Source organism: Bombus flavifrons, chromosome 12, assembly GCF_040668555.2.
Source record: "Bombus flavifrons isolate JBK064 chromosome 12, iyBomFlav1_principal, whole genome shotgun sequence".
Lineage (NCBI taxonomy): Eukaryota > Metazoa > Arthropoda > Insecta > Hymenoptera > Apidae > Bombus > Bombus flavifrons.
Window position 1 is genome coordinate 3152343 of NC_138453.1, and position 18167 is coordinate 3170509.

General features: G+C 36.3%; 1 protein-coding gene across 1 annotated transcript in view; it reads left to right on the forward strand.

Moving 5' to 3' along the window:
- The window catches only part of LOC138185488 (uncharacterized), a 184970-nt gene that overhangs the window by 39473 nt on the left and 127330 nt on the right, over nt 1-18167 (forward strand). Inside the window, exon 3 of the mRNA XM_069124469.1 lies at nt 9242-9289. Coding sequence (XP_068980570.1) covers nt 9242-9289 — 48 coding nt within the window. The remainder of the gene's footprint in view (nt 1-9241; nt 9290-18167) is intronic.

Genomic DNA, 18167 nt, shown 5'->3' on the forward strand with positions numbered 1-18167 from the left:
GAGGTGTCGATATCGTCAGTAACGTCGCTGCAGACTCGCATCGATGCATAGGACAACTTATTATCCTGCGTCACAGATACAGCATTCCACGGAAATGCAACAGGTTGCACGGGAATTGAGGATCGATTAACATTACTCAGATTCGTATGTATGTAGGTGAATGATGCACCGAGTGAAGCAGTCAGTGGGCCGCAGACGAAATCGGGGAGTCCCTGGATTTCAGGTTACAGCAGCTTGTAACGTGTAATTACGTGCTGACATTTCCTTAAAATGAGTCACATTTTGACAGCGCAATTTACAAGCACGTTTCTCTTGCACAGTATGATGTACGGTATGAAAGAAAAGGTTTTTGTGACTCTTTTGTGAGGTAAAACATTTATTTATTTGCCTATTTATTTATTTATAATATAATATATAAGATTTGTTAGTGAAAAAGGCAGAAAATTAAACATATATAAGATACAGAGTAATCTTCAAAATAACACAGTAAAGTAGGGTAGATGTATCTAAAGATCTACGAGCTACGAGTTCGTATAGTGCGTTAGGAAAGTATTCCAACACTTATCACAGAATTTTGTAACGAATATATGATATGCATTATACGAAACTTTCTGAAATTTCGTTAGCACTGTAACAAGACGCGATTATAAAAGTAGTAAAATTTAAAACTAATCCGGATATGTATATAGAAATTACAGAACATTTATTGTAAACATACATTTAGCGAATAATTAGTATACAGTATGAATAGCGATCTTAAACAGACAGTGCTAAAGATGGTCCCGCTACATGTTGTGGCTTATCAATATAGTAAATAATTGACAGTTCAAATAGGTTGGTGATCTTCGCGAAGTACATGATTCCAATAAATATTTTGTAGCCTCTAGGTATACGTACATTTTCAGATTCGTTCTAGATTTTACACAATAATTCAGAATAACATAAATTTTTGCATGTACACGTGTTAAAGTGTTTCAAATGTTTGAAATTTATGGATGAATTAATTATCTTTTTAAATTTTCTGTGACAGTACTCTATCGTAAAGTACCACGTTTGTTCAATGTTAAGAAATGTTAGAAATTTTATGTTTGACATCATGAATGTTTGAATATTTGAACTTTTTTATGAGTTTGAGATATTTATAAAAGTGAAATCTCATCTACACCATCTACAAATACATGTATGAGCATGTAATACATCATCATGTAATAAATAAAAAAATTTGGATTTGTAATGCTTGAGAATTAAAATTTTCTAATTATATTAGAATTTCTATAGAAGCTATGATAAGAATAGATATTGTAAGCAATCAATTTTTTTTTAATGAAAAAGAAAGACATTTGTTCAAATAAAGAATAAACCTGTCAAAGGTAAAAGTAAAAGAAATTTTTGAAAGATTTGGAAAATAATGAATGGTTATCCATATCGTTTCGAGAATTTTTCCGCATGCAAAGATTTCCACGGTAGTGACATTAGACACACGATATCGAGTATGACGTTTCTAGTTGTTAATACCGATTTATGTTACCTTCGATTTGATTCGAAGTTGGCGTGACTCTAACGAATGGTAAAAGAACTTAACCATGTGGCGATATTTTGCTGCAGATTTTTAACCAGAATATATTTAACCTCGTTTACCTTATTCTTCTCTACAGGACGAGACAACAAACCCAACAGTTACAAACATTAATACTTAAAATGAAGCTTATATAAATGGCGAGTAACTTTTTACTCAACTTTAGTTTACACAAGAATTAATTTTTACCCAACATTCACTCCGTTTTATCGAGTGAAACTCGAGTCAGGTAAAAGTAAGAGACAACAAATGACAACGATTCTTCATACCTAAAATCTTCGTTTCAACGCCACGAATCATACCAACAAATGATACTCTTGACCCAACAATGTATTAATAACTCGCACAAATTTACGTTTTGCGGTATATGTATAACGTGCTTATGTATATATTGCTTTTTTTCTGTTGGTCGGGCGGTATTGCCCGCGGTTTAGAAAGTTTAAGAAATGACCCTAACGGTCCGGCATCGACGATTACAAATGAATATTACCATCGTCGATTACAAATGAAAAATCACGAAAGGCGCGAGCAGTAACCAACTAAGGAGGAGTAATTACAACGAGATTAATCTTTCTTTCACCGTGGCTTCAATACGCCTTCCTAACGAGCACCAAATGGATCACCGTTATACACGTGCGCGGTTCAGACTGGTCTGCGATCGGTTCTCAAAAGGAAATCGTTCTGTCTGCTCTTGCTTTTGTCCGGTTCTCCCTCGCCAACATTTTATGGATGTTCGTTTTTTTTTTCGTCGGCCTAAGTGTGCCATTGGCAAACTCGTGCTTTTCACTGTCATATAATAAGACTTAAAGTTGATTTTAAATAATGGAAATTATCTTGTCTTTGATGTGTGCGATTTGGAATGGCAAGGTATTAATTAGCATATTTGTGATTCTTCGCGTTTCAGTCGCGTTTGTATCAGTACGTCACGCTTTGTTCCGACGTTTCATGAACATTCAAGTTCACTCGTTCACGGCAGGCCATCTTTTAATGAAAACACGATCGGATCCCGAAGAATCAAAAATTTGTTATCTAATTATCGTGAAAGTTTAAATCTAAGATATTAATCGAATAACATTTAACTATCATTAAGGTAACGTGCGATGTCGAAGCTAATTTTTTAAATATAATTTCCATGAGATCTCTTTTATTAGCGAATTACGAGTTGAATTACGACTGTTTCTCCCATCTTGTACAACTTTTATATTGTTCTTTGAATAATTCTTTACTATTTTTGATGGATTTTATCAAATATATTCTTTAGTTATCACGATTCACTTCAACTATCATCTTGAATCAATAGAATGAAAACATTAAAGTGTTTTTTTTTTGTCATTTTAATAAAGAATTAAATAAATCAAAATATTTTCTTCCTTGTTATTATATTTTTAAGCTCCTTTTATATCTACTTGTTTACATAATCTGTCAAACAAAAATAGGTTTACAAAGTACGGTGTCGATAAAATAGTAGCCGAATTTACAACTACATACAGTTGATATAACGATGAGTAAAATCGACATATTTCACAAAAATAAAGTAGAAAAAATAAAGTAACAGAAGTAAAATATTTAACGTTCTTTCGATATTATTTCCAAGAGACAAACGAAACTTGATAAAACTTCTTCGACGTACGTGATCTATCAAAGAAGAATGGATGTCAACAAAAAACAAGGATGGCTTGCTCTCTAAAGCGTCGAACAAAGATTTGCTATTATTCTTGGCATGATTCTTAACCCGTGACGTACGCACTCAACCACCTGTTCCTTCCTGAACCCTAGAAACTGAAGATCGATGCCACTCGTGAGAATCACTCTTGAAACACCAGCGTTTCGCGGAAGATCACGTGCGCCGTAAGAACTTATCCCCTAACATGACGTTTCAAGACTATGCAAATCCCAGAGAACGATTCTCTTCCTCGTTTCTGGTTATTGTTCGCGGTACAAAGAAAATTGCAGCGGGCCAGCCACAGAGGTGGGCAAAACGTGGCCAAGGACAATGCTCTACCTGCCAGAATTGGCGATCGACAATGGCGAGAGAAAAAAGCGAAGACAAGGCGATGGGCGAATAGAACCTGCTGTTTTCCTTTCACCTGGAAAAAGTTCTCGTCGAGGTTGAATAGCATCATTAGTCTGCGGGGAAACTGCGAGCAGTCACTAATCGAGATCCATTATTCTCCGGCATATTTTCGTAGGATCTCTGGATCCTTAGATCTTGTCAGAAAACTGAGAAGAATCGTCGAGAAGGAGCGTCTCGACGTGGCTGACAAATTATCTTCGCTTCGTCACTGACCGAGACACTTTTCCGTCGTTCGATTTTCGATCTTTCTATCCCTGATAAGCTACGAGATAGCCGGCGTGAGTGGTTCATTAGTTATTGATGGGGAATAATGTCATTTCTCGGTAGTCTACTTGAAAATAGGAAAATTTTGAGGAAAATATTACACAATTTATTAAGAGTTATTCGTAAACATTCGTTAGTGAGGTGAAGATTCATCGTTTAGAGAATTTTGCTTTTAAGATATATATTCTGCGAAATATTCTTTCCACTTGGTATTGTGGAGATAAAAAAACATTAATGAAATATGTGTCTTGTCAGTGACACTAAATTCATCGGACAAACTTTTTGTATCGAAATTCGATTTTGTATCAGAATCGGAACGAAACATCTCTCAATCGGTATTATTATTTGGGAATTGCCATATACAGCATATTATCGAGGGCAAAATAAACGGTAAATTTATCTTATCAATTGAGAAATACTCGCTAGATAAATCTCTCCTATATCTAATATATGTAGAAGTTGGAAAGATCAGGTTTCAAGATTCAAATTTTTCTGACTTACCAAAGCATATATTCGATTTCACAATATTCACAGTGTCGAGCAGTACAAAAGAACCGATTCACAGGACTGAAATAGTGGTACTATTCGCTGTGGCGATTGTCCCAAAAATTAATAGTATCAGGCGCAACAGTTCATGCACGTGGAAAGGTCAGGCTAGTAATAAAGTTAGTGCATGACACGACCGTCGTTCGTCGATTTTTCCACCGAGACATGTATTGATATATTTTCTAACCGAACCGATTGAAGCAATAAAATGCCTCACGGCTTCACCACGAAAATTACATAGCACGATAATTTATTACGGCTGAACGCTAATGTAATTCATATAATTTGCGTAATAAATTACCAAAGCAACTTATACTATTTGCATACTCGGTACGGAACCAGTCTCTGTGTCAATAGCATCCGCGATGTCTATGGTGTTTTACGAGCATGGTCAACTCTGTATCCGCTGCTTTCACCGTGGTGTGCAAACGCGTTTGACAAAATTATGGTGCGATTAACGTGCCACGAACCTTCGTATCGTTGGATAAACGCGCAAGAAGTTCCGATTTCTGTTGGAAACTCGATAGCCGTTACGATCCTACATTGGCTTCCATTAAGTTGTTGTGAATCAATTTCGTTTAATTGCCGTTTCCATAACATTTGAGTAGTGACGACGCGATGTCTCTTGTTCGTATTTTATGTTAATTGCGATTTGATGGGTTATCTGATTTCAACATACAACTAGTATTATCTGACACTCTATTTTATGAACCTGAATAATTGCGATAAATTCTAATCGTACCGTTGTGTAATCTTTTATGGATTCGCGTGATACCTCGTAGGGAATTTATTTTCTCCTCTGTACGACCATTATTATTATTCCTACAAAATGTTAGAAGAATCGAGAGTCGGTAGAAGTTTGTTGTACAAGTTTCTATTGTACATCATTCTTTTTCTCTTTCTCTCTCTCTCTCTCTCTCTTTCTCTCTCTCTTTTCAATTCAACAAAAATGTCTGTTTCAGAGCTGTATATATCAATACAATACGATGAAATAGCCACATAATACAAAAAGTATTGATACAACATCGCATTTATCATAGCTAGACTCTGGATTTTATAATGTACATAATACGTGAAAATATATGAAATGTCCAAAGTATAGTATTTCTTATGATATTTAGCAGATAAAACTTTCTTCGCAGGTTTCATCTTTCTCAATTTATTTTTTACATTTTACAAATATGGAATGCTCGATCAGCGAAAAACGAAATTGGATCGCGTTTCATAAACTTGCTCACGAAGCACCATGCAATGCACATCGCGCACGCACAAACCTAATTTACGGTATTAACTTCAGTTTACGAGGCTAATTAGGCGCGTAAACAAACGCAGAGGTGCGAGAAGCGAAGCTGACTAATCGCGTCGATGCACGCATCTCAACTCGTGATACGCGCAAGATGATCAATTTACCATGTGCTCCTAAACGACCAGTTAGCCTGAAATAATCAGGCGACGTGGTACGTAGGTGCTAGCTAATAAGCTAACGCACTTAAAATAATCTCGAAAAATAAGAATAAAGAGATACATACGAGATCTGACGTGAAAAGAAGGCAGATTTTTATTGTTAAAAAATTACATGACTAAATTACATCGTTAATGTGTCAAAAAAATTCATAGAGCTAGTGTTTTTATTATATTTATTTCATCTACGCCTTTCTACTTTGAATGATACTTATACTCTATCTATGAGTCTTGCGATTTAATTATATTTTACACTAATGTACTTTACTAACATTGTATGTCTTTTTGGCATAAGTGCACTAATTACGTTTATATTACAATATTATATATTTGAAGGATGTACGTAGACTTTTGTAACTGACTGTATATTAAAAATCGTTCGATTTCACTCTACGTTTGCAACTCGAAACCATCTCGAAACCGTGCACAGATGTCGAGACACGAAGACTCGGGGCCACGCGAGTTGCAGCTCGTGCAATCATCTCGGAGTTCTAGGGCTGTGCCCAGCGGACAGGCTCGTTCAGCAAGGCCGATCTCGCGCCTGTAATTTTCACACCGTTCGGCCAGTTGGGCTTGTAAATGTGCGAATGATAGCTCGCAGAAGAATTCAGCGGGATGATTGCAACGAAGGAAGAAGAGGGACAGAGAGAAATAGAAGGAGGAGGAGGAGGAGGAGGTCGGCTGTTGGGCACTGTCTTTCGTCGAACGAGGGTATATGAATGCGATTTCAAAGTTGCTCGTATGCATATCGACCCTTTAGGGCTCGAGCTACTTAGCGAGCTGATCGACACCGCTGCAATTTCGATACCCTTGTTAGTCAGACTGATTTCCTCCCTTTTTTTCGTTGTTGAAAGTGCGTCTGTCATTCGAACGGTTCGGTATCTGTGAAAATTCAAGGGTTCGCGGCCAGCTAATGCATGGTTCTCATATAAAATCATTTTGGCCAGAGCAATCTGGCCTAATACGACCAGCCGCGGTGTCTTTTGGCCGAATCTCGCGCCCCTTTTTCAATGTCCAGTCGATAGCTAATCAATGTATTACGGCCGGCGGTCCGCGATTATTACCAACATTGATTCGAATGCTTATGGTCAATGAAACGAAGCCTCGAGGTGGAACGCCACGGGCCGATTATGCATCCGACGGCTAATTGATCAATTTTAATATCGACGCCTGGCCAAGTGGTCATCCGTGTCGTCCACTTCAATTACGCGATTCCTCGATGAGTCTCGATCACTGTGATCCTGGATCGATCGAACACGCCGGTGCTTCTGTGCACCCCGATTCGATTAAAGGGCAGCCACGAATCAGTTGAAAAGAAATACGCTCATTAGGGATATGGCGCTTTATCATCGTTACTGGTCACGTGTGCGAGCGATGAATCGTAGGTACGGTATTTAGTAAGCTGATGGCAAAAATAAGAGAGTGGTAATTTGCGGGTTTCTAGGATTTCTGTGCTGTCTGGAGTACTAATTTGTTGCACCAGCGCTGTGTATTAGAAGTTTTGATTGACTGTTTGCTGCTATTTGATTGAAGGTTTCGCTTAGTAGGGTATACACTAATGCTAAAAAATGTATAGTCATTCGCATTTTTCTAACGTAATATATTTAGTTAACAAAAAAACTGACAGAATGATTCAAGACAATTTTATAGTTTATTAGAGCCGATATATATATTTATTAGAGCTGATGTTATGATAAAATTTGCGTTTAAAAGTAGATACACGATAAAAGAATTAGCATCTGAAAATGTCAAGCATTATGATCCAATCTTATAATTCAATATTTAATTGCCTTCATTTTTCATGTGATTCATTGCTTTCAGCTCGTTTAATTGTCAATGTATAGATAAATTAGAGAAGGTTCTTTTAAATTGATAAAAGAGTTATTCTGAGTAATTCTTTTAATAAGATTTCAAATACGTCAACTTTTCGATTTTATATATTTAATTTTAATATATACATATATATATATCATATGAAATATTAATTGTTTATATATGTATAATACTTATAAATATAATATAACATATATATCTATTGATTTCACAAAAAGATATTAAATGTTGATTTTCATCGTTAATTTATCATTAATTCGTATATTTTATAAATATTCATGTACCGTTAATATAAATCAAGGAAAGTATCCATACGCGTATGAACTGTAGTATACATATGAAAAACTGTACTCTTTCAATAAATTTTACTAGTTGTGATGTCATTACCTTGTTTTTTATTATTTATGATTTCATTCTTTGTGAATTCTTAATGAATTCTTTCCAATGATGTACCTATTATTTCCTTTATATCGTGTGTCTATTTAAAGTTTGTTGTCTCTTCTTAATATCAAAATACTTCTCGATTCTTTCCTCTGACTTTTATTTTCTTTTGACTTATATAACTTCTTAAAAATCTTTTATGATTATAATAATAGACAAAGAAGATTCAAAAATCTGTATTTGAAGCCTCGGTTCTCTTAATCTAGCATCTCGAAGCAGTGCGTTTACGGATGGAATTTTCAAGATGATAACAATTTCTACATTTGCTAATAAGGGCAATTATGTAATTTCTCATTCTCCGTAATAAGCTAAACACGAGATTGGCTTGATAGTTGTTATAATAAGAGTTCATCAATAAAATGACGAGTTTTACGATGAACGTGACCAGACCGTATGAACACGCGTAAAAAGATAAGAATTTTGATGTTGCAAATGGCAAGCTCAAATTGGGCACCAGCGGGCAGGTGGAGTCGAATGGATGAACGTAATTTTGATAGCCTCGTTACTAAACATTTCCGAGGTATTCATCACCTGCGCTCGAACCACGGTTCAGACAGTCGGAATCTCGTAATAAATGGCTCCGGAGGTTGGAATTATTTTGGCCTTTAATTTTCTCAACTCTATTACTTTAGGTGTTCGTCTACCCTCGTCATTATGCACCCCGCCACGAACTGGTTATCACCTAATGACACCGTATCGCGACAAACCGAGTCGAATCGCCTCGTAGACTGCTTTATTCACTCGAAATTCCCCAGTCTACTAATACGAGAATCGTGTCTCGTAATACGAATAAGATGTTTGGGGTAGATAAATAAATGATAAAAAATGATGAATAAAAAATAAATAAACAAGAGGTGAAATAGAAACGAATAGTGTAGATGAAGTCTAGTTTGCGATATGTTTGTGTTGGAAATTTCTTTGGTTTAAATCTTGATATAAATATTGATTTTTAAATTTTAGTTTTTGATAAAATTGAAGAAATATTGTGGTTTTAATTATGTATATAAATAGTATAAAAAAGTATATAAATACTTTTATGTTGGCAGGTTTTTTTAAATCTGTGGCCATAAGGTGGATTCATGACAGCTTCATGAGTAAGTGAAAACATCTCATACTTATTTTTACAATACATATCTACTATAAATTTTAGATATTACACACACTTTAATATTTTCTTTATTATATTAATATCCTAATTAGATTACATTCAGCCAAAAATAATTAAGAGCCCTACATTTAGATCAATATAGAAATTGTACGTCTACTAATACATAATTTTCGATCAGATCATATTTTTCTATTGTTAAAGATCTTCTTAAGCTTGAGAAAAATATACAAGAATCGTTGTTGCTACGCGTAACATTTCGTTTCGATTTTACCTACAGTTTTCTTTAAACATTAAAGGTCTTTGTATTTGTTGAAACTAGAACGAGATTGGGACATTAAAATCCCAGGAGTGCAACGAGGTTGGTTAGTCATTCGTCTTCCACGACTCAATTCTTAACCGCGAATGCTTCCAATCTCCACTCACCCTTCAAAGAAAGTAATCAATGAGCATCTCCCAAAAACTCTAACATTTTATGAAAAACGTTCTAATGTTTGAAAGCAGTCAACCACAAAAACGAAATCCATTTTTCTCTAGACCAGACAAGGTACTAATAAAAGTATGGGAAAAAACAGGCTGAGGGCTGCCTTGTACTAATCCATTAACGGAGCAACATATCTGTGTTCTCGTGCAGGAGGAAGTTGCAAGGCTCCGGACTTCCTCAACTATCAGTATTTTTTCTGACCTCTGTCCTACGCTTTTTAGCACCTGCTGCATCCTTTCATCAGCGCTCTGGGACACGCGTGCACGCTGACTCCGCGAGAATGTTAGCTATTCCCGGACAGGTCTTTATAACCCGACGACTGTCTAGCACGGTTATTTAGGGCCGGCAAGCATGAGAATTTGCGGGAAACAACGAGGTGTAAAGAACACCGGCTCTGCCTCACGAATCTCGCCGATATTCCGTCTGAACACGGCGCTTCTTTAACCGTCCCAACAAGCTTGGGCATAAAACCGGAGACTGCTTCTCATAACCGTGTCTAACAACCAGCACACCCTTTCTGACTCTCGTCGCTTCGGTTTCCTTCGTCTCTTTTGCCCGTTCGCGAATTTGTCGAATTTTTTGCTTAATTGCTATGGAGTTGCGCAGGTTTTGAAGTACACTACCGATCAAAAATATCCGTATAAGTATCGTATAAGACAAGATATCTATCTTAATTACAAAACTACAATTAAATCAAACTGCAATGGTTTGCTTCTTCGTAATCAATAGTCACTAATAAGTTAATGTAATATTATATTACAAACCGATTAAGTTGATTTTCGAAAGTCAATATATAGTAACAAAATTGATATTTGTAATTGTCATACCTTATACAACTACTTTGCTACGTGACAAACTCCTTATCTCCAGATTCTTTAATTTTTTAAATTACAAGACAACTGAAAAAAAATCTTCTAAACCACTAGAAATACTTCTGATATTAATAGAACTACTGATGCTCATATGGTAAATACCTATGTGATTTATATATAATTCAGATTTATATCTTAGTAACTTGGTAAGAGGTTAATACGTTACTTCTAATTACCAATTCGTTGTTAATTTCGTATACTTTGGTAAAATTCGCGTATCTACTACATATTCGCGCATATTCTTAATAATTCAAATAAATTTAATCAATAAGCGTATATTCTTGCGGAAAATTGTTAGAGCTATGTACAGGGTAGATCAATAAAATGAGAGCTACTAAGTATGCATCTGTTATAAATGGGTTTATAAAGAACTTATCAGAAAGAATATATAAGAATGGTGTTATAAAAAACTCCACAGGACAAAGCTATACTACTTGGGGGATATTTACAATGATGAATAAAACTTTTTCTTAACTTTCAAGGTCGTCATCAATTTTTCTAATAGGACCATATATTTTTTAGTATATTAATCGTTCCATGTCGGCATTCCCTATAAAAAGGTGTTAACCTGTTTATATCGAAAAATTAATTGTTAATTTAGCAGATATTTTGACTTTAAGTTGTCAAATTTAATATATGGAAAACCAGAAAAGATGCGAGGCGGTATTCCTATGTTTACGCTATCTTTATCTTTTTTCTATACGTCGTTAAACGAACAACTATCTGTTAAATTATGTTCACACAACAACATCAAACTTTCGAAGTCTGAAACTATACGTCGCTTCACATTCTTCAAACTTCGTTCGCCAGTTTAACTAGTTGTAAGTGGTTCGACCAGAACTTTGTGTCCCTTCGCCAGCTATTAAACGTCCTCGAGAAGCTTCCATAACGCTTCGATTGCGTAATGCTGAACAGAATCGAATCGGAATAAAAAAGAAGAGAGGAAGAAAGATAACGGAAAGGTAACCTCGTAAAGAAGGCCAAAGAGACCTGCATGACTTTTGTTGGAATGGTTGATACCTAGTCGCGTGGCTCGCGTCAGCCAGCTCAGCCTGTCAAGATCCAAGCCCGTATTATAATAAAGAGAGCTCCAGGCCACGAGTTGCTCCCTTTTTTCGAGGGAAACGATTACGACTGGCTATTGTGCGGCTGTGGTCGCGTGCGATAGTCACGCCATGTTACGTGCAGCGAGTACTTTAGATCCTGACCAATTTTCCAAATCGATCTAACAGCTGCGACCCAACGAATCCCCTATCCACCGTGTCCCTCGAACTCCGAAATATTTTATTTCGCTATAATTGTCCCGCATCTTAGACCTCATGGTCCGAGCGTAAACGTCCCGCTCGCGTGTCTCTATGTCGTCTATACATGCATTCAAATTTCTAGAAGGGCTTTTTAGAGTCTATGAAGACTCGTGATAATACGAGCATTTCTTCGGGACAGATTCTTTGGCACAATAGCATAATGCGGCTTTGGGATGATTAGATGGCTCGAGAAAGGTTTTTGTGCAGGGAAATAGTTTGGTAATTTGAAATAATTTGCTTTTTAGAGAGATTTGAATTAGGCTAGTGCTTGGCTTTTTATGGGCCTGTGGACCGATCGGCATTAATGGTTCAACGTTGCAGATGGCATGCGTCGTATATAGTATATACAGTTAGCCGTAAAAGGATTCGTATATTTTATCACAAGCCTATATATATGTCGAGTTCTCATTAGGGTTAGGGATATGAACGAATCTTCATTTGGATTAGTCATTGTTGTTATACAATATGGATGATATTTACCGGTACAAAATGATTAGTGGCGATTAGATACTCGAGATGCTAATGATAGTGATCTTAGGTTCAATAGCGAATCCACGGTCAACGGGATAGCAAATACGTTTTCTTCCAAAGTCTAAGTCGAACTGAATTTACTGGCAAACAATTCAAGTATAACTCAACTTACTTGTCCACAGTACAAGTAGAACTCAACTAACTCCCTCAGTCCAAGTGGAACTGCACTTATATACTCTTCTCCATACCTCTCTGTACCCCTCAGGTCAACTATATTTTTAAGGAGAGCTATACAATTACTTCATACCTTTGTTAGGTAAAAACGTCCATCCCGTGACCGTGGCTACGTTTAGCGACCCGTTGTGTCACTTCGAGCCTAAGCCTATTGTCATAAATCTTGGGCACATATAATCGGAATAAATTATAAACAATTACTTCTAAGTTTTATTATTTAAGTACCGCTATAATGAAAAGTCTAGACTAAAGTATTGGGGGTCTTCCCAAAAATTCCAAAAGAAAGGCCCCGATGTCCTTTCATCTCCGACATATATATATTGGATAACTGACAATTTAAATGTTTTTGTTATCTCTGCAAAATATATACTTGCACTAGATATCTTGAGTCTCGTATTGTTCATTCTTTCAGATTTCTTGCAAATTTTTCTAATTTAACGACGATAGTGACGTGTCATTGCAGTAGTAATGATATTTCAAAATGTTACGTACATACACACGACATATTCGTAAACGATACGGGTGTCGCAATACCTTTGTGAGTAACCGCACATCAGATTAAGACAGTTAAAATGTAAAGATAGAAAGAAGTTTTGAAGACTTTTATAGAAAAACAAAATCCAATAATCATACAATTCAACGTCATCCACGTTGAGCATCGATAGAAGCTCTTACGATCTTTCCTCCCAAACTCGTCGATATTTTTATCAGCGAACAAGAACGCAAACGAGAAAAACGCGTCGTGGCTCGTAAAACGTCGTATCGTTCTCCCTGTATGTTTCTTTCGCTTTTCTGCTTGAAATAGCTCGTTTTTGCCCCCGCAAACTCAGCCCGGCTTAAAATAAGACATTCTGCGCCATTTATCGGTCGCTCGATGTTTTTAAAGCAAGAGGCCTATCATGGACCATGTTTCATGCAAAATTGGACGAAATTTGGCGAGAACCCTGTCCATTTTACGCTTTCTTTCAGACATAACGGCGTACTTCGAATTCATTAGAGAGTTCAAAATGAATTCCGGCGCGTATGAGATCCGCTTCACATCTCATGAAATTTCCGCGTCCCAATTAAACCGAACAGACAGTTAGCCCTCTTACTTAAATCTGTCAACGATACGAATCGACAAGAACGAAACAGAGTAGAATACCGTGGCTTACACATTGATTTTTTGCAATTTTTTCTTCCTTTCTTTTTGTTCTTCCTCGCCCGGCTCTTTTTTATTACACGATCGTCTAGCGTGGCTTGTCAGCTCGTATTGAACGCAAGCGTGACGCGTTCCCTCGCACGAATTTCTTGTTAGCGGCCCGCGACCAGCTGTTACGCCTTTCGAAATCGCGATTCGTGCGCTCACCGTCGGCGACAGGTTGTAAACTTCCCATTAGCCGGCTGCGAGTTCTTTGATAACGAACCGTGTTCCTTGTAATTGATGAAATTCTTCGATGACGATTTTTTCATTTTCCTTTCGATTTTTCTTATCGTTTTTAGGGTCATGTATAAGTGGACGTTACAATATTTAACGATGTTCATGGGAAATTAATTTCTCTTATAGTTTAAGAAAAACGAAAGATTCTTCCTGTCTGATAAAAATGCTTGTATTGGGTTACCAGATAAGTCATAAACCTTTCTAAGATCATGTTTTTCCTTAGAAAAACCAAAAATTCCACACGGATGGCATAATAGTAGAATGGCAGAAGATTATTGAACAGAATAGTACGTATTTGGTTTAAACGTATTATTATAAGGTGTAATAAAGTTTATAATTCGTACTAGAAAAGATTTAAGATTCATCCGATAACCCAATACTAATAATATTATGATATACACTGGCTTACGGAAGCACTTGAATGTTTATCACAAAATTTTTCACGCGTTATGACGAAACCTTTTAAAATTTTGTTAGCTCTATAATGAAACACGATTATCGTAATTCGAATAGTAACGTTCCATTAGAATATTAACGAAAGCAATCGAGAAATGTATATAGAAGTTACAAGACATTTATTGGAAACATAAGCAAGTACACTTGGTGAAGAATTAGCATATATCAAAAATAGTCTTAAATATGCAATTAGTGATAAACATGGTCTCGCTAAATATTGTGCTTATTATATATATTATTATACATTGATTTTATTATAATGTACATTAATAAAATAAAATATTATATTATGTATATATATATTATTTTTATTATTATTAACATTAATTATATTGAATATATATATATATATATCATATGCTTATTAATACGCTATATTTAATACATAAATATATGTATATTAATATAGTGAATAATTGTTTAAAATTCTGTTTAAAATTGTGACTTTTTTGTTAAAATTGTTAAAAATGTGACTGTTTAAAATTCAAACACATTGGTGCTCTGCGAAGTGTACATTCCAATAAGTATCTCGTAACTTGTATATACATTTTCGGATCCTTTCAAATTTTACTGATATACTTACACTGCGATAACCGTGTCTCGTTACAGTGCTAATGAAATTTCAACATTATTTTTCATAATATCTGGATATGAAACGTTTCTAAAAGTGTTGGAATACTTTTGTTAGCCACTGTATATACCCTTTCCTACTTGGCGTTTTAGGTAGTCTGTTTATTTTAATCTTGGAAATTTGAAAAATTGAAATACATGGAAAGAAAAGTTAAGAGAGGAATGTGTCTGAAATTTAAAACAATTTTTGATAAATTAGAAAAATTGTAATTATCAGTTCTATAAGATTGTTATCGATCATTCAACGCATACGATTTTTCTTTCTGATTCGAAGGAAACTTACCAATGAATAACACATGAATCTCATTTCTTTTTGTGCGTTTTGATAGAAGTACAAGCTACAATACGATCGACAAATCAAGGTTCTTGTCTCGAGCGAAGGTTGAAGAAAGATTCCATCGACACCTGCGCTGTATCTTTAATTCATCGAGGTTGCTCTGCGAAATATGATGCACGTGGCGCACGTCAAATCGTCGATAGAAATCGATTGTACAACTGAAATGAGTTTTTTGTATCGATACAGATCGGTATTCGTCCCGCTTGTCGAGGAAAAGATTTCGTTCATCGAAGCGATTCGTTGTTTATTTAACGCCAGTCACGTCAGCAATAAAATTTAATGTGCTTGCGTTACAAATTGCTCCAGATCATATCTTAGATGACAGTCTATCGTATTCAATTCGTTATATGGTTCTCGTAAAATAAAACACAAAGATAGAAATAAAATGTTCGAATACGTTCGTAGAATTATTTCTGTATAGAAATTTTTAACTCTTTCGAAGTCATTACTTTTCTTTCTACGCAATTTGTTTATATTTTACCACTTCAATCAATACTTCGCTTCCTTTATCTTTCTTTTCTACGTAAAGATAAAGTATTCATCCAACGCTTGGTCCTTCGAATATATCCATAGAATTATTTCTTACATAGAAATTTGTTCTTTTTCTATATAAAACTCAAGAAAGTCAATCAGAAATATTTCTTTAAATTTTACCCACATAAATCGTTACGCTTTAACAAAATCAAGTGACCCGTATTTTTAACGAAATACAAACGAAGAATGTCTTCTTTTGTCATTTTTCAAACAATTGTTGTAGAAAAAGCTTTCTAAAAAAAAAGATTATTCTTAGAATTATTCTCTACTCTATCCTAAGTCTCTATCTCCTTTACACTGCTTGATTTCATTGTTCGAAGATCTCTGTCGGCTCATCAACCGTGAGACGCACGTCTCCCGGCCCATCATTTCCCCGAAATCTCATCTGTAACCAGTTTCTGGATCGGTTCTATTAGGCTGCTTAGCACGTAAACACGTCCAACGATCTCGTTTAGAGTCAACGGTGCTCCACCGTGAAGAATCCTTTCGAACAGCTTGGAAACTTGCGTCGCAACCGCCTCGCGCCGTCGAAGGTTTGTCGGCAATTAGGCCGTTTCTCGGGAACATAATTAACACCGATGGCGTTAATGAGGCCGCGAAGGTGTCGAACGAGCCAGCTGTTCGCCTGGTTTCAGGAACACAAACGATTCACAAGATTCGAGCCTCATGCAGGACGAACCACGAAGGCGATCGGAAAAACACAAGGCCAACTTATGTTCGCGAACAGTCATGATAATTGGCTTCTGGCTGTATCGAACATTAAAAATTTATTCTCGTCTGTTATCAGTAGATAAACCTTCATTCTACGGAGAAACGAGCGAGTCTTGGCTGCTTGGGTGAATCGTTGGACCTCGAGCATCGCGTGAGTCCACTTCCAACGGCTAACAAGCCTTTGATACGTTTATTCGACTCGGATAAAACATTCGAAACTCTTTTTGGATAGTTTGAACAGCGGTTATCTGAAGATTTTGGCTAATTTGTGGACTGATTTTTGTTTATGCAGGTTAATCTTCTCGACCGGTTTCTACTTGGCTAATAGCCAGTATGTGGATTTGTACGGAAATTTATATTTTTGAGAATAGGATTAAAATTATATCATTTGATATTTTATATATTTTTGATATTACGTGTATTCTACTCAATTTTGCACTTTCAAATTTCCTATACATGCATAGAAATCCTTAGCCCATTAGTAGAATTAATTAGACATTTGTGTAGATCAATAGGTAGTATGGTTTTGTGGATGTCTGGCTTTAAGTTTTCTATCTAATTTTTGCTGGCTACGTTTTTATACTTCTTCAAATACGTCTCAAACTTATATACTGTAGAATGAACTACATCTACTTTCTCTGAAGCACATAAGACTGTTGAACAAAATTATATTGTTTCATTAAATTGATTTGTAAGACCAAATCACAAATCCATGGACTATCGAGCACACATATATTCATCGCACACGATATTCCTAATGAAAACTCCACAATGTCCAGAACATTCTTTTAATCATCCCTTTAATTACGTTACCATACCATATTTTCTATAAAGTAAACACCTCCTCCCGTAAAGGAGAATCCACGAAATCAAGGGAAAAAAGGAATGAAAAACGAAGCGGCCAAACGTTTAAAGTCGAATATATCGCAGTCGAGGTTTAAATTTCACCGCGTAAGAACCGATCGATGATATCTATACTCTCCGCCGTACCTTTGTATCTTTTTTCTGTGGTGGCATCCTGCCGGGACAGCTTGACGTGGAATCGTCGAAAAACGCGCATAAAGCCGCGCGTAGACGGTGATTCGTTTTACGGGCACGAAGGGCGTGCTGCCACCAAAGAAATTCGCAAGCTCATGCATATACAGGGGAAAGAGGAGGGACCGTTTCAATGGTATCAATAGCCGATCGAAAAACTGGTACAATCTTGCACGCCGCGTTCTCTGCGAGCCTTCTTGCCTCTTCTCGCCCCTCTGCCTACTTCGTGTACCCGTTGGTTTGTCGGCAATCGCTGCCAGGAAGGCCTCACCTGGGCCTTTTTGCTCGAGTCATTGTATTTGCGCGAGCGTGCTCGAAATATTAATCCTGGTCCCGTGCATGAGCCCAACCTGGCCCACCTGTAGCATACAAGATACGA